The sequence below is a fragment of the Cyprinodon variegatus genome, unplaced genomic scaffold, assembly GCF_000732505.1.
Source record: "Cyprinodon variegatus isolate N-32 unplaced genomic scaffold, C_variegatus-1.0 Scaffold173, whole genome shotgun sequence".
NCBI classification, from domain to species: domain Eukaryota; kingdom Metazoa; phylum Chordata; class Actinopteri; order Cyprinodontiformes; family Cyprinodontidae; genus Cyprinodon; species Cyprinodon variegatus.
This window is the reverse complement of record NW_015150626.1, coordinates 740,104-758,779: the sequence shown is the minus strand read 5'-3', so window position 1 is coordinate 758,779 and position 18,676 is coordinate 740,104. Positions and strand designations below refer to the sequence as shown.

Sequence of the window (18,676 nt, the reverse complement as noted above, 5' to 3'; positions counted from 1 at the left end):
CATATCTATTTATAGACAGTTTAGTTTCATATTAATTTATTCATATCTCTCAACACATGTCACCTCAAGACACATCAGATCATACAGTCAGATTGGTTCAAACACACAGAGAAAAAGATCCACACGTTAGTAGGAGCCAATCTATAGGAGTATAAAAAGCAGGAGAGCAGATAAGGAGCAGGAACTCATGGTAGTGGAATATTGGGGGGGACTCGAGTTATTAAATCTGACTGCATAAAACGTTCAAAATGTGAGTTGAGAGTAGTTTACATATGTGCATTTACACATGTATATTATGCATGTGCACTTCTAGCAGAATTATGACATAGGAGCTGTGGCATCAGTGAGGGAGAAGGAGGGAGAAAACCTAACAAGATAATTTTAAAAAGAAAGACTTATAAAGTGTTGCCTCCAGTGTTTATCAAGGATCATAAGGGTTTATTAAAAATTTGATGTTTCAGAATAGAATGGCAACCTTTACTTTGTACTTTCAAACCTAGTTAAGAGATTTTTTGCAAATTTTTTAACTGATTTGTGAACATAGACTTTCAGGTTTAGGTGTGTTTGTCTTCATGGACAAAAAAAAACAGTAAATCACCAAAAAAAACAAAAAACAAAAAAAAAAGGTGGCAACAAAAGAGAAACTGGAACAGAGCCAAGAAGCTGTGGACTGAATTATGTGCAGGGAGAGATAATCACCTGGTTATATGTTAATTTAATCTGTTAAATTTGTTGCTCTACATATAAATAATTATATATGTTTTTTTGTTATATTGAAAGAGTCACATAGACCTTACACAATGATTTTCATAAGTTTGCATAGACATCTGTAGGTGGTATTGCCTATCAGCTTTTTCTGAGGCTTTCATATTGTTTATATAAATATAATCGCCCAGCCTTTTCTATGTGTAATTTAATGCAGATGATGAGTTAGGGTGGCAGCATCATGCTGAGGGGATTACGCTCTTCAGTCTGTGATTATGGCCTTGCAAACCTTAGAAAATGTTGACCTGACTGCATAATTCTGTGCACCATCATTAAAAAAGTTCTTTATTTCTCCACTTTAATCTCTAAAAATCGAAAGTTGTTTCTTTGAGACAAACAGAAACAAGCATCATATTCTTGCTTCAATGAAGCATCTTAGAAAAGACTTGTATAAATCTGCCCATTTGGCTTGATTTGATCTTAATCCATAATTTCCAGGAAGGTAGGAGCAACTAACAATGCAGACACTGAGGACAGTGAGATAAAGCCCTGTCTTTTCATCAGAAAACATGCTGCCATCCATTTCACATCAATTGAACCGTCATAATCATGCTTAGAACCAGCAGCGGCGTGAAACTGTCTGCTCCTCTGAGGCATGTGTGTCTGCTGCATTTCTGCAAGTGCATGAAGCTGTTTAAAAAAAAGGCAAAAACAAAAAATTGCCTCAGATTCTGAGGCAAAAAGTGATACGCCATGAGGGCGCCAAGATGCACAGAACCACAACAGCTTCTATTGCATCACTGGCGTACAACATGAGAGAGGGCAGCTGTTTCAGTCTGCTCAGCCTTTAATTCCTAAGATGACATCACATTGAAGACATTTTTTACTAAGTAATCATGCATATTAAAAAAGCATTCGATCTGCGGTCCAAATCCCTTCTGTGAGCTGCGATATCTAACAGATAGCCCCAACATGTTCTTACACTCACATGAACGAGTGGGAAAAAAACATTTCTTGCACAACACATCTGGATCCTCTCCAGAAAACACACAGCTCCTCATCTTTCTTAATCCAACTGCAGCATGTAAAGGGTGTCAAAGGATCGTTTCAAACGGCTTTTGACTTAAAGAGGAAAAAAAGAGGGAGGAGAAAAAAAGTCAACTCTTGACTAATGCTTTAGAAGAAAAGATTACTGTGCTTTGTTTGTGCCTTTTTGTTTTGTTTTTGCGCAATATGGCGAGATTAAAGAAAACACAGTTGACTTCTACTTTGGATTGATCTGTGGGCATGTCTCCGCCTCAAGAACAAAGAAAGGAAAAACCACACTAAGCTCAACAAACCAAGAACAGTCCAATTAAATCCTCCTTGTAAAAAAAGAGGGGGGAAAATGAAAAAGAGCACATTTACATAAACAATAAATGACTTAAAAAACACTTCTTTTATTTGAAGTGGGATGTCATATGCATGGAAAACGATGCAAATGAAGAAGATCCATTGTTTGAAACACACTAAACGCTGCTGCTGAGTTTTAAACGTGCAAAACCACAAGAGATCATATAATTTCTCTCAAAAGTTCTAACACATTTTTATATTTACCCCCACTTTGTAACTTTAAAGCCCTTCAAGAATGTATCATAAGGAATGTAGAGTTTGTTGTTGCTGTAACGATTTTCTAAATAGCTCCAACTCTTTAACACCAGATGGAAAGTCTGAGAAAAGGAAATTCAAGTCTTCCTAGAGATTCTTAACTGAAATTACATCTGAAATCGATTTACCAAAAGGGCTTCATATTGGAAGCATTATGCTGCCACCACCGTGTTTCATAGTTTGGATTGTGTCTTCAGGTTAGAGGTGGGAAGAGTACTTTTTATTCAAGTAAATCTAACTGAGTAAATGTTAGTAGTTAGTACCCATCCCTGCTTCAGGGTGGGGTTCTAAAACGTATCCCTACATGATGGCAAAAGAATTTCTGTTTTTATCACGTGACTTTAGCCAGACGAGTTTGTTTTACTCCCCCCATAGCTGACGGCAAACCTGAACTTCTTCTGGCTTTCTTTTGGAAATATGTTCCTTTTAAAGGGAAGATTAGCCCTAGTAATATCTGTTCTGTTCCAGCTAAACTGTGGATTAGTTCAATCTTTGCAATAAAATGCATTATGAAAATAGATAAACCATATAAAGCACAAACAGAGACTAAGATGTTGATTTATCTTTTTTCAGTTTTTTTCTGTTCTTTTCTGTATTTGAACCGCTTTAATTAGGTTGAAACAATTGATCGGATTAATAATGATTAATCAATAAATGAAATAGTTGTGAACCTACTTAATAACAAAACAGTAAATAAAAAAACACCTTTAGGTAAAAGATAAACCTACTTAGAGCTGTATTTATACTGAAATTGTAAAAATGTATATAGAAATTTTGCATTTAGGGTGAGAATCCTTTAATAAGTAAATAAGCTCTATCCACAACTCCTTTTATAGTTTTCACCTGGTTTATTATTATTAATTGATTAATTGAAAAATAACTGCATGAAAAATAACTGACAAATAAATAGATTACCAAAATAATTGTTAGTTGTAGCCCTAGCTATAATAACAACATAAATGCGAGAAAGAGGATTTCCTACCTGTGGGCTGAGCAGTGGGAAGTCTAACCGCTGAGACACTGAGAGGCAGCAGGAGGGAAAGCCAGAATGAGCACCACAGAGCCGTCATTCCTCTGGACGGAGAGGTCCGACGCAGATCCGCAAGGGCCGACTCCAACTCAGGCACCATCCTCCACCATCTGCATGCTGTCCGGGCGGCCAAAGATGCCGCAAAAAAGGCAAAGAGGGGTCCAACAACTCCTCTTCTCAGACCTTTAAAAAAAAAAAACATGAAGTCAGAAAATAATTTGGAGAGAACAAGTTATGCAATCTTCTGAGAGTTCACTGGGTGAGAAATCAACCTGAACCAAAACGGAGTAACGCCGTGGGCTCTGTGAACATAATCGAATATTTTGACATGACATTCCGAACAGATTTAAAGATTAGGGTGGAAATCCCTCTCTTCTGTTTTGCTCAGAGACACTCTCACTACACCTGACTGCTAAGGTGAGTTAACAGAGACCCTGCTCAGAAAAAAAGCTGAGAAAATCTCAAACCTACTATAAAAGCTTGTTAAATCATTTTTTTTAAACAAAATTATTGGAATAGAGCAGATCTGTGTACTTTCAGAGCCAAAGAAACTTTCACAAGGCTCACTTTCCATTCGCAGGGCGCACTGCATGGGAAATTCCTCTGCGTGGTCTGGCAGCTGATTGATGCAAATGTACTGCTCCTCCAGCAGGAATACCCAAGTTTAGAGCTGAGTGTGAGTTAAGGGTGAGTAGCAGGGGGGAGGCAGAGACACAGCAGGTACAGAGTGAGATGATGAAGAGCTCTGCCCGCTGTTTGCATAAGCTGGGAGAGGCTGGAATGTACTGAAAGCTCTGAGTGAAGTGCCCAAAAACAGCAGAGCAAAGCCCATGTAAGGTACATACACTTATACCACTGGTATCTCTAACCTTAGCCCATCTCCCCATACTTAGAATGCTTCAGGCTTGAGGTTCTCAGTTTGGTTTATCTCAAGCTAAGCATCTTTCTAATTTAAGCTTCCAACTGGTGCTACAGAAATTCTTCAGTTTATGTAAAACAATCTGTTCTTATTCAACTTGCTTTAAAGGGACTGTGTAAAAAAATGGGATTTTTATGAGCAAAAAGAAAAAGAAACAAGTACTGCTTTAATAAATACATATCCTGCAAAATTACTAGACGAAAACTTAGAACTGGTAGTTTATAGATACATAAGGAGTTATGAACCCAGCCTAGTCCTCTTTGTCATGTGAGCGACAAGAAAAAAAGAAACGAAAAAGAAGTAATAGCCAGGAGAAAACGAGAGTCTACATCTGTGCAGCGGGGAAACAGTTTATAACTTGCACTCTGGACAGGTAAGTTAATTCAAATGATGTGTTTCTCCCTTGATACACGTTGATGTTCTCAAATTATGGCATGACAGTGAGATGTCATACAGCATAATCAGCCGGTTATTTCATTTAGTTTCATTTAGTTTCCTTTACTGCACTTTTGAAGAGTTTCTGACAAGGAAAGGATCAAAGTGTTCCAAACATAGATTTTTTTTCTTTTAGATTATAGTTTCAGTATTGACTCAGACGGGCTGAGCAATAATGCACACAAGAACCAAGTTCCATCTCTTATCAGAGATATTATTAATCCTTATGTTCCTGGTGGTTCCTAGAATTTCTTAAATTGAATTGGAGGCAGATCCTTTAGTTATCAGGCTTCTCTCCTGTGGAACCAACTATCAGTTTTAGTCAGTGAGGCAAAAACCCTGAGTACTTTCAAGACTATCCTTAAAATTTTCCTTTTTGATAAAGCTTATAGTCAGATGGGCTCTGGTAACTATTGCTTTAGTCATGCTGCTATAGGCTTATACTGCCGGAGGCACCTTCTTAACTGTTACTTTCCTAGACGATCTACGGAGCTACTTTATTGTTACCTTTGCTAGCATAGAAACTATTTATGAATCAGTGTTTATATATTTCTCTTGTACTGTATCTCTGCTACTGTCTCCTTGAACTCCCCAGTCCGCCCCTGCAGATGGCCGCTCACACTGAGCCTGGTTCTGCTGGAGGTTTGTTCCTGTTAAAAGGCATTTTTTCTCTCTCCACTGTCAATGCATCAATGCTCGGTGTGAGGGTTTGCACAATCCAAGCAAATATCTACTGTCATCACATGCTCATGCAGGACAATTGAATCCTGCAAAGTCAATGACTCAATGCAATCATTTGGTTTTCCTTAGGTAGAAAACTTTTGACCAATCTGACTGGGAGATCTTATTCAATTCTCTAAGTAAACTGTCTTGAGATGGCATGTTTTGTGAATTGGTGCTATATAAATAAGCTGAATTCAATTGTGTTGGTCTTTTACATAAAAATATAACATTTTCAGTTATAGGGAAGTTAAAGGGGCTTAAATACTTTTGTAAGCTAGTGGAAATACTTTAGTATTTTTACAGCAAGCATTTCTGAGCATGTCCCATGCCAAAAAAACAGCAGAAAAATAAAATGTATAAGGCTTCACAAAGACTCATTTAAGCAAGGATTTTAGATGAGCACACACACAGGTGTGCTCTCTGCACCCAAACAGCTCAGGATAAGTTTGTGTTGTCTTTCCTCCGAACAGCAGCATTTTTAATTCTCTTTGGAGGACCCGTGACAGATTCCTTGCTCAGCATAAACTGTTAGACTTTGGTTGCACCTTATCAGCTTTCTGCACAGAAAAAAAACACTTGGACCACTTCACACAAACACACACTTGGTCTTAATCTAAAAACCGCACATTTCATGCTCTCAGCAGCCTTTCATATCCTCTACACTTACAGGAGGGAGCTCTCCTCCTCTCTAAGCCCATCCTCAGCTTCTTAAACACAGGGACGCCTATATGCTGTTGCAGTTTGTTCATCTAGTGCAATGACATCTGCATTCTCCAGGCGCTCATTAAAGGACAGCTTTGGCAAGCACAGAAACATATAGAATTAATAAGAAAAACAAAATCATTGTAACTCTTTTTTTTTCACATCATAGCTGACCTTGTCATGATTTCAGAGACGGCTGTTGTCAGATCTGTGATCTGTTTGGGCAAGTTGCCTTTCAGCCATGTGAGGAGAAACTGGGAGATGATAACAGCTCCGATTGACTAAACATGCAGGTAGTTTAGAGAAAGACAATGAAGAGAAGCCAAGTGTTGCAGTATGACAGATAGCATTACACTGAGACGGATGATCCTTCCCTGTAAGACGAGTGGGTCATTAAAGCCGTCTTTTGATAAAACAAGATCTTTTTTTTTAGCAAACATTGCAGGATAAATAGAGAGACATCAATCACATGGGCAGAGAACTGGTTTTATGGGGTAAAATAACACCCAAAAGAAGAGTATGCATAGGTGTCTGGATTTGTAAATCTAAGTTAAAAGCGAAAACTGGTACATGCAACATCTGATTTTTCTTCTGTGAGACTATAAGTGTAAAAATTGTGAATACATGTTACAGCTCCTGAAAAATACAGGTTCAAATCACAAATTTACGCTAATGTTTTAGGTTTATGAATACAAACACTTCAGTTACAAGTAAGAATCACATATTTACACAAAAAAAATACATTTATAAAGGATAAATGAAAAATGAATGAGTATAAATCACAAACTTACGCCTACAAATTATTTTAATATGCAGGAATCGCAAATTTACAAGTAAGAATCATTAATTTAGGCGTATGAGTCCCAATTTTGAAGTAAAATTCAGTAAAGTATGAGTACAAATCAAAAAATTTCAAGTAGAAATCGCAAGTTTACAACAGCCAATCAATAATTTAGAAGAACAAGTCACATATTTCAAACTCTTATTCTTACAGATGAAGCCTCTGATGCCACATTAATGTATGAGCTGACAACAATGAACAAATTGAAATCTTCAACTTCTTCATATTTAATGAAGAAGATTCACAAATATAAAACATGTTTTTTATTGAAAGTAACCTTCCCCTTATGCTTGTAGCTCAGGTCTTTTGTTTGCAGGGTAAATACTAGCAAAGATCAATTTTTTAAAATACTTTCTGCTCAGTATATTTGTAAACCAACAGTATTTATTCCTTTTTGTTAGTTTAATAAACATCTGATGACATGACACAAGAAATTGATTTAAAAAAGCTGTCTCTTATAAAGAACCTGCAGCACATGGAAAATGGAGAAAAAACTGGGAAGCAATACAATCTGATACTAAAGAAAATTGGAGACCTGTACTGGCTGCAAAAACAACCCGATCGGTGCATTCTCTAGTGATAAAGTCAAATAACCAATCCAATTATAATAAAACAACAACACAGATTGGATCTGAGGGAGGAGCTCAAAAGCTCAAAAGTGTTTTCATGTTAGTATTTTCTATAAAGCATGAAAAGAAAACAGAACCAAACCAAAGCAGTAAATAAAACATGAAGATTAATCATGCAGAACTGTTTTCACACTGTTAAAGCTCAGGGGCAGAAGAAACGGGCTCTGAGCACAGTTCAGATGGGCATTACTCCACCCCTCTTGGGTGAGGATCAATCCCAGGCAGCTTCACTTTTTCAGAGGTAGAGCAGAATTTAATCATTAGAAGAGCGGTCGGCTTTGGGGAAAAGAAAAGGGGTGTCGAGGTATTTAAGGCAGCCAAACATAGAGAAACAGACTCAGCTTCTCTTCATCGGTCTTCCTTGTTTGTCACCTCACTTCCTCTCTAAGCCTCAACCAATTGGACATGTTCACATCAGAGCTGCAGCATCAATGAGAAGAAATATTGATCAGCTGGGAAGGAGGAGGAGCAGCAGAGACCTCCGACTGAGGAGGTTCAGCCTGACCTCCTTCACAGCTGAAAGTTACCCTCATCTGGAGGCACAGAAAACTGGAAAGAGCTTCAGTTATTAATTCATCTATTTGTCATATAACAACTAACTAAAACAATAATAATAATAAAAAAAAAGGAAGGCAAAAGGATTGAAGTAATTATAAAAATCCACTATTATTGCAGCATTTCTGAGTGATCAAGCTTTTACCTTCAAGCTGAGTTTAACTGTCTGTCTGCTAACAAATCCTTCATGTCCTTAAAAACTGAAGATGGTACATTTATATCTGCTACAGTTTCTCCAAAATCCAAAGTCCAAATCTAAATCTAATAGAAAAATTGTGACAAGACTTCAAAAACATCAGAAAGTGATTATTATAGAGTCCATCCAATCTAAACTGACTGAGCCTCAGCTGTTCTTCAAAAGAAAGGAAGACAATGTAGATTCACTCCACACTTTTAAGATTCCTAAATGTAAAAAAAAAAAAAAAAAAATGAAGTTGATCTTCCTTTTGCTTTGTGTTGGTATTTTATTCCTCCATAAAAATAAGTTAATAACTTAAGTTTTTGACTGTAATGTGATGAAAATATTAAAAAGTTCAAGAAAGCAGACAGCAAAATAAAACTCCTGAATTCTGTCACATCCCTTTGTGCGTGAAAATCAGAGTTTATGAAACAGTTCAGCATTGTCTCATATGATTAAAAAAAGCTGAGGCCATCTAATTTGAAAATAAAAGGAAAAAAATGGAGGCGCCATAACTACAAGCTAGATGATAGTCTTAAAGCAATTTCAGTCATAAAAAGAGGCAATTAGTTTCTCATTTGGAGGCCGAATGTGTCTGAGCAGACTGGCAGGCGGTGTTCCTCGGGTCAATACGTGCAATTCATTTACAGCATTAGTTAAACTATTATCCTCTGCACCTTCATTTTGCAGCTGCAGCATCCCTGACTCATACAGAGACCATGAGCCTGTCGCTTTTTGCTGTTGGATCTACTCTAATTCTAATCAAAGCAAAAGAGGAACTCAATATAAAGAATATGACATTTTCTATCATGATTTCTATCATGATTTTAGTTTGTAAATATAAAGTTCACTAATGATTCTTACATGCACCTTTTCCTGAACAGAATTTGCATTCATTTTGAACTGACTCAAAGATTACCCAAACAATTAGGTTTATATTTTCATACAGGTCGTATGAAGCATGAATATATGAACCTAAAAAAATCTATAAAAATTCATGTAACTTTTTTTTAAGAAACTTTCTGTGCTGCAGAAAGAATTTCAGTATGTATCCAGATTTAGATTGATCTATATTAAAGTCAGACTAGCAAGCGGAGCCTCCTAACCCTGAGGCCGTCATTACCAATGAACGGCATATCATAACTGTGGCAGCGAGAGGAAAGTTCACAGATTCACACATTTATCAGTTTCAGCATTGTATTCCCTTAAGACAAACACAGCCTCATATTGTTTTATTCTTCATGGGGTTACAAACCAGATGAACAGAACAGCATACTGTAACAGTGAGAGCTGAACACATTTTAGATGTGCAAAAACTTTAGTTGGTAGACCTTAGTTCAAGTTCTTTTTTGCTTTTTATTTGTGTAAATAAATATATATCTGCAAACTTGCCAAGAAATTATTACTGTTTTAGTGACACTTTAAGTCTTAATCACAACTAATGGTAATTTTTGTTTCTTATTAACATGGATGAAAAGCTTGATTCTGATCAAACAACCTGACTGAAGGGATGCTCTGCATCCATGAAACTTTTCCCTGTGCATCGATTACTGCAGCTTTTAAACCAGTTCCTTGATTATAGGCTTAGGAACATTTAAGGAAGTTGTTTCAGCATTGAGAAGAAATGGGCTGATGTGTTGCATAGAGGATGAAAGTGTATTTTCCCTTGTTTTGAGGAGGCAAGAAAAACAATTTGCCACTGTAATAGACAAGCTACGCTTAAAATAAAAAAGAAAACATCTCAATTATCTTATTTTAGGTGCATAACATCTAATCCTCTTATTTTCAGGGTGAAAATGCTCATTCCACTTGCAAAATATATCTATAACTGCTCAAATTTAGGGAAGTTGTACTTATTTTTAGATCAGGTTTTGCTGTGCATCTTAAAACTATTACTTATAACAAAAAAAAATAAAAAATCACAAATCACAATATCAGTTTATCTCTTTTGCAGATTAAACTGCACGTTCTGCACTTGCTGATAAGAATCAACAGATGTATCTAAGATGAACCATATGAACAAAATATGAGACAAAAATAATCTATTAAAAAAATTTGAGTAAATATCCAATAAAATATAAAGTTTTTTTTTTGGGGGGGGCAGTTCATTCTAAAGTTTTTTTTTGTTTGTTTGTTATTAAACAAACAAACAAACAAAATCCTATAAATATATACAGTTTAAATAAGTGCAGATTATATTAAACTGCTTTTTTGTTCATGCTGCGGCCCCACGTTAAAAAACATAAAAATAAATAAAATACAGAAAACATTGCTCTGCTTTCTGGAGAAATTTCAGATTGGATCAAGGAGCATCGGAGAATCAGAGAGGGGAGTGGGGGGCCAGGGGCTCCGGAGAAGACGTCACCGCTGCAGAGAGGAGACAGCAGCCTCAGCCACCCAGTGGAGCATGCCACGCCGTTTTATTGCACTCTTTCTTAACATTATTGCTAGAGATAAGATGTAATTATTGTGAATGGAAGGGGGACTTATCTTTATTGCACATAAAGAACATAAAATATTTCCTCTGATTGGACTCCTAACGCGCGTAAAGTCCAACCACATTCCCATGTACCTCCATCCGTGGTTCAAGCGTTTTCCAGGATTTTTCTGGAATCAGTGAACTTTTAGTTATTTCCACGAACTGTAAAATAAGGCTTCTCTAAACTCCAATAAATCATCATGAAGCAGAATCTCGTGGATGGGTTTGGTGCGCATTTTAAAACCTACATCCAATTTCCATTCAGCTTAACAAAAAATCAAAAAGCCGCAGGAATCTTGATTGAAACCTTAACTGTATGTGTTGATATGGACGCGTAAAATGCGCTCGGAGTGAGAAAGGAGCCTGACGCTTCATTAGTGCGCTTCTGATCATGTAAATTCAAGTTGGAATCGGAGTTGCGCAGGACAATTCATACTGTACATGACTGAGTCATAGGAGCACCGAAATGTCACAATCCTGGTACAAGGAAATGAAGAAGGGTTTTAACATAAAAAAAATAAAAAAAATAAATAAATACATAAAAATAATAATAACCTTACCTTAGTGAATCAGTTTTGGCAGAAACTCTAGTCTTCAGGTTCCCAGATGTCCACCAAATTTTATCAGAATAAAACCTTTAATCACCAAAAACTTGTAAAAAAAAATCCACCGATTTGTTGTCAGTTTCAGCCGCTCTGATGATAAACTATAAAAACCCAAACGCAGAGTCCTGCGCGCTCCTCGCGACTTCACAGAAACTGAGCTCGCGCTGCCACCACCAGCAGCTTGTCTTCGTCTACATCCAGCTTGTCTCCGCGCGCTCAAATGGTCCAAACGCTCCAAAAACACGACCAGCGTCCCCTGCACGCGTAAAGAAGTGGGAGACGGGAACGTGCGCACGAGGGCAACTTGGCTCCTCCGAACGCGGTTCCTCCGCTTCTAGTCTGAGAGGATGGCTCTCGCGCGCTTCTTTGCCTCTGGACAGCCAACTCCGACTGGTGAGGCTCCCCTGACTGCTCCCCTGTCATGTAGTGGGAGTTGGTGAGGTGTTAAAAAGTCCTCTTGGTTCAGACGCGGGTGACACTTCCGTTGCATCCTTACAAAATAAATGATCGGCACATACAACCTACAGACTAGGCCAGTCCCAACTGTTTGCAGCATCAGTAAAGTTTTGGCTGATTCTGGAAAATAAATAAAACAACAGAAAATCTCGCACATTTCAGTTTTTCTTTTTTTTTTTTTTTGTTTGTTGAGGAGTTGAATTTCATCCATTCCAATATTGCAGAAGAAAAAAATAAACCTTTTAGGTGCTACAACGGGTCGCAATTAATTCAAAGAGCAAACTTGCAGCAGGAGGACAAGCAGAAAAACAAAAACAAAAAACGGTTAAAGTAGGTTCACATTGGATTTGATACAAGCGTATTTGTGTGGACAAATACAGGAACATAATGCCAAAGATTTCTATTTTCTCCTTTTAGATCTATTATGATCTCATGCTGCACCTCAAAAACAAAAGCAGTTAAATATTCTTAATAATTTAGTCCTTTTTAAGTTAATTGACTCTTTATATTATTAGATTCATACATGTCTACATAATGTAATCGTTGCAACAATGTATTTATTTCTTGCCTGCGCTAACTTTTGTCACTTATTTAATATTCCCGAAAACAGTAAAAAAAATAATTCTTAGAGAAACAACTATACTATCAATAATAATAGTCAAAGGATGATCATAATCATAACAATTCAACACGATTGTACAGAAGTCCTCCAATAAATCCCTCGCGTTGCATGGTGGCTTTTATTTTGAAATTCATGTACGTGTACATTGACATGAATGTTGCAAGTTTGACGCTTTTGGCGTGCGCCGGGGTCCGCTACACCTCTCACTTTCAGCAGGACAAACACTGGATGCAGGGCAGAACCGTAGCTTCTCTGGACCTCCTCACGGCTCCGCGGAAGGCATGTAGTGATGTAGAGGTTTCTCTTTTTGTCTCCTTCAGGAACCTCCCTGGACCAGAGCAGCAACCCTGATTATCCTGGTTCCAACCACGTTAATAAGAACAGCTTTTATCATAACTTGGAAATATTTGTATGATTAAAATACAAAACAAAACACAGTTTGGATTGGTGACAGTTGAAAATATTTCAAAAGATTAAATGTTGAAACGCATTATGGGTGATTTAGTGTAAATCTGCAGTCATTGAAAAAAGCTGGGGAAAAAATCCCTGATTAAACATCTTATTGTTCCACATTCAGCATAAATAGGGTGGCATGAAATGGCTAGAACTTGGAAATAGGATCATATGCATCACGAATAAAGAATGATAAATAAAGATGAAGTATTTTGATTTTTCAGTTTATTATAGAGCTGCAGAGCAGCCATTAGCCTAAATAACAGGCTAATGAACTTGTGCCATAGGCGTAATTTTGGGGGGGACATGTCCCCTGCACTTTTTCAAACATCCGTTTTTGTCCCCTAGACTTTTTATTGATTTTCATTAAATTTTGATTTTGATAATTGTTGAAAAATAATGCAATGCTACACAGACATTCGTGGAGCACTAGGACCAAATGGAAAACCACAGCTCTAGCTGAAGCCCGCTTCCTTGAGTTTAGACCGCCCACAAGCTCCTGATTGGACCACCGTTTTTTCCTGTGTGAGTGGCTGTCACCACTGTCACTCAGGAGAAGCACGCTTTAGAAACATCTGATGCGCCATTGAGTCTGTGATTGTATGGTCAAACACACTGACGTTAGTTATATAAAAAAAATTTGCGTCCACCCCAACTTCTGAAATCAAAAATTCGTCTATGACTGGTGCACTGCCAGCTAGTGGCCCGGAGGTTTAAGACTTACTGTATATTAAATAAGAATGAAGTGGATGTTTGCCTACAAATACATTTTAACTTTTGAAAACTACTCAGTTAAATTTTTAATCAATACCAATGTCGTCCGATGCATTATTGCAGTTTTGTGATTTTAATGAATACAGATCTACTGAAATATTGCAATATTTTTTTTAATTAGTTTTTGATGGACTTCATCATACATCATGTCAATGTTGGGGAAGTTGTTCCTCTCTCTTTCGCCTAATTACATTAGTTTGCCTAATTTTTTAATTTTTTCCTCTCTCTCTCTCCAAATAACGTTAGTTTGCCAAATTTTTGAATTTGTTCCTCTCTCTTTCGCCTAATTACGTTAGTTTGCCGAATTTTTGAATTTGTTCCTCTCTCTTTTGCCAAATTACTTTAGTTTGCCTAATTTTTGAATTTGTTCCTCTCTCTTTTGCCAAATTACATTAGTTTGCCTAATTTTTGAATTTGTTCCTCTCTCTTTCGCCTAATTACGTTATTTTGCCGAATTTTTTAATGTGTTTCCTTCTCTTTCGCCTAATTACATAAGTTCGCCGAATTTTTGGTGCAATCATGCATGTCGTCTAAAGCCTTTCAGTCAGGACGAGGTCTGGGCTTTGATTTAGCCCTGAAATTCTGTTTATACTGGATTGTAATCAACATGATTTTATTATTTCCACATTGTGTTTAGTAATAGTAATTTTCATACATCCTTTATAAACAACCAAGTTGAACTTTGCTTTTTTGCATAAATCTATTAAAGGATATTATTTTCACCAGATTTCTGCTTGGCCTAAGGTTTAGTCTAAGTGGTTTTTAAACTAATTATATACAAAACTACTTGTTGAAGGAACCAGTGAAATGTGAAATGTTTTGATGTTATCCTAATTGGTCAATCAGTAAGAATAACATCACAGTCAATCTGACTGATCTTTTTGCTAAAAAAATTGGGTCAAATTTCCATGTGTATGAAGCTTGTACAGACACAACCCCAAAATGTTAAACAGTTTAAGGATTGCCTTCTGGACTTCACCGTCCCAAAGGGAAACTAGCTGCTTTATTTATTTACTGCTGGTTGCTTCATCCAACAACACATCTTTCTTTTGTTTGTTTTGCTGCTGTCCTTAGAACCGCTTTAAGCAATTACACAGAATTACCATTAACACCCATTTAATCTGCAGTGTACTGCAGCCGCTGGGCTAATCACTGCCATCAGGATAGATGTGATTGCACCCAACAAACCTTTAAACAACCCGCTAATTACTGTCATCTCATAAAACTGTGTTTTGAGTAAGCTGCTTTATGGCACCGTAAAGTAAAGCAGCCCACTGCTAAGTGACCATCAGGAGGCCCAGGAAGTGTGCCGCTGTCACACAGGTTGTAGGACTGCCTCCTTCTACACGATTTATGGCAATCTGTCAACACATCATGATTTACCTGGAAAAAAGGATCGACTGCCTCTGCGTCATCTGGTTGACATTGCTGTTTGGTGAATGTTACGATCAGATTTTCTCATATGGTCTGAATGTGGCAGTTTAGATATTAGTAGTAAAGCACTTAAAATAGACACATATGAGCAGACAGAAAGGTTTACAAGTATTAATTTAAATGAAACTTATAGAGGAAAACTTAAAACCGATAGGTCTGTGAAGTCAGTAATATTGGTTATTTTGATATGAATGGGTGATGATGTTGGATGGATATGTTAGTTATTAATTGAAGGAAACCAAACATAAATCCTGGGGGACAAGCATGATGAACATTGGGGAGATGTGAGCCCATAACACACACACATAAATCCATCCTCATCTTGCTGTATGTAATGAGGGCTAGAGATTGGGTGATACAGGTTCTTCAAAGTCGATTTAATTCTGATTATTTCCACATCAGTCAAATGGATCCTTGATATGTGCTGCCGATATGTTTAGGCCGATTTTTATACCTGATATTCCTTTTCTTCCTCCTTTTATATAATAAAACGGCAAAATGATAACAATTATTACACAATTCTTAATTTAAGCAAAAAACACCGCTATTAACAAATCAAGCAAAACATTGAAAATTGAAAGGAAATGCAGGGAAGGGACAATGCATGCACTCCAAATGATCTCATGGCATGGCTGCTTAATTTTCTTATGAATATACCAATACTGATATATAAAAAAAACACACTAATATCAGTGAAAAATATAGACCAATGTATTAGTGTATCTAGTGAGGACCAGATTTTGATTCGTCCAGAAGGATCGTCCTACAAATTCAACTGCATCTCAACACAATCAGCTAGAAACCGTTTCACCAATCTGACTGTATGATTGAATTATCCTTTTAAATAGCTTTGAAAATCTAATGATGGTCAACAGGATCCTGATTTAAATAAAATCTATAAAGCCATCAATCTTCTCTGACTTATTCTGTCAGGGTCACGGTGGGGCCAGTATCTCCAGCAGTCCACGGGCGAGATGGGGGACACCCTGTACAGGTCGCCAGTCTGTCTCATGGCTATACAAAGTCACACAAAGATATACAAACATGCACACACACTCACGCCTAAGGATATAGAGGATTTAGAGATGCCAATTAACCTAACAGTCATGTTTTTGGACTGTGGGAGGAACCCAGAGTACCCAGAGAGAACCCATGCATGGACAAAGAGAACATGCAAACTCCATACAGAAAGAACCTAGGCCAAGAATCAAACTCAGAATCTTCTTACTGCAAGGAAACAGTGCTACCCACTGTTCCACCGTGCAGCTCCGTTTTTATAAACTTCTAGAGATTAATTATTAGCTTTACCCTTTGTGAAAACCATTAGATGTATATCAGTTCCATTTAATCACACTTATTTAAATCGAAGAACTAATATTCCTTTTTTTTACTACTTGGACAGAATAACACAAAAGACATAACAGTGAACTCTAAGCATTTTTATGAGATTTATTTGCAAATTAATACCTTAAATGTCCTGGCTTTTTGTCTGAGGATTCCTTTTAGCAGGTTCCCTGAAATTCTCCTACCCAATTAGTCCTGGCAGACTGCATCAGCGCTCAGCATCATGGGAATGTGTTATAGTGAAAAAACAAGCTGTAATGAAGAGGAGAGGTGACTGATGATGATGAAGACTGGGCTCGGCGACCCTTCAGACTACAGTGCCACATGAGAGATGTTAAAGGGAGGGAACTAAGCTGGGGAACAAAAGCTAGCCGGTCAGGAGGAGAGGTCATACAGATGGTGAGAATGCTCACTCAGACAGCTCAAGTACTGATGGGCAAACTGACCAAATGACCCCTTCACACACACACACAGAGCTTCCCACAACTCCTCATGTTAATAGGAAAAACAAAACTTCTCCCAACACCCCTGAAACCGCCTAACATCTAATGAATTCTCACAGCACAGACAAACACAAGCATTCACACAGACACTCTGATACACAAACCAGTGCCCTCCCCTCCCCTCCACTTGCATTCCTCTCACTCCAAGCCCCCCAGGGAAGTGATCAGCGGGAGATGAAAGGTGAAGCCTTTTCATTTAAAACAGAGTTAAAAATTAAACAACAAAAAGAAAGGGGCAGCGTTTAGAGTTTAGTTTGATTATCCAGGATGAAGACGTTCAGAATTCTTTTTTTTCGAAACCTCAACAAGGCCTCCGGTGCTCAACAGATTGTGTGGCTGCTGATACCATGGTGCATGTTTTCTCTGATAACCCCACAGTGCTGGGAGCTTAGAGTGTTTTCCCTTCCAGCTCTCTGTGTATGTGGCTTGTGTGGCAACTGCCAATTGACTCAAACTGGGGTGGACAAAAGCACAGGAGCTAATCATTAACAGGAGACAATGATGCGGCACAAAGGGAGCGAGCTGATCGCTGGGGGAACTTTGCACTCTGCTACATGTTGCTCTCTCATCGACAGCCTGAATGGGAATTTTAGTTTGCTCTTTTAGTGATGCATTTCATCTGCTCCTTTTCCCACAGTTGAGTAATGATATCATAGATACATCACTGAAAAAAATAATGCAACTGCTTTTGGCATTTACTGAATCATCTTTAGTTACTTTAATTCAATTGTTTTAATGTCCTACCCTGCTAATATGAAACAATTGTATTAAAGTAACTAAATATGATTAAATAAATGCCAAAAACGGTTGCATTATTTTTTTCAGTGTACATATTTCCAAAAAACAAACAAAAAACAACTGACTGCACTAGTTAGAATTTAAAGCAGATTTTCTCCAACCGCACTGGTTCAGAATATATACATGTACATGCTACATATGAAATGTGAAATGTATTTCAACAAGTTGCAGAGGAACAAAGCTGGCTTAGCCTCAGGATAGACAGGGTCCCACAAGCCAGATCCATCTAATACTTTATAGTTGGATTTCTAATTAAGACGTTTTTTTCCCCACAAAGAAATTATTGTGAAGAAATATATAACGTTGAGGAAATATGAAGCCAGAATCTTCATCACTTTGATATAGAAACAATACTGTCACCTGAGCAGGGCTGGAGCTAGAAGGGTAGCGAGTGGGCGTAGGACACCCTCTGCTACCTTTTATGTTATGATTGACATGTCACTGTATTTGGTGGAAATAATGAAAAAAAAAAAAGTAAAAATCACTTAAACAAGATTATATGAAGTTAGATAAAACTCTACCTCAAATAAAATAAAAAAAATGCCTAAGCAGAATTTAACTTTAAGTACAGTAACATGAAAAGCATTATTTTTCAGCTTCATACCTATTTTACAGCTGAACACTGTCAATGTAGAAAATAATAAATGCAGAAACATCTTGTTTTTCCTTTGAGTATAAACAAGAATCATCATCACATCTACATGATTTTATTGCAACTCTCTTGTCAAACCACACAATAAATAGAACAGATTAGTTTTCAATGTTTCCGGATGTGTAGACCTTTATATGAATTACTTAATGTATTAATTAATAACAAACACCTTATATTCAATAATTGAGTTGC

The 18,676-nt window shown here is 37.3% G+C and overlaps 1 protein-coding gene across 11 annotated transcripts in view; it reads right to left on the bottom strand.

Moving 5' to 3' along the window:
- The window catches only part of LOC107087110 (fibroblast growth factor receptor 3-like), a 64,124-nt gene extending 52,273 nt beyond the window's left edge, over positions 1–11,851 (bottom strand). For all 11 annotated transcript variants that reach the window (XM_015378482.1, XM_015378485.1, XM_015378486.1 and 8 more), the window contains exons 1-2: positions 11,404–11,851; positions 3,335–3,565 (exon numbers count right to left, since the gene is read on the bottom strand). In XM_015378482.1, coding sequence (XP_015233968.1) covers positions 3,335–3,482 — 148 coding nt within the window. In that variant the 5' untranslated portion in view covers positions 3,483–3,565; positions 11,404–11,851. The remainder of the gene's footprint in view (positions 1–3,334; positions 3,566–11,403) is intronic.
- Positions 11,852–18,676: the final 6,825 nt, after the last annotated feature.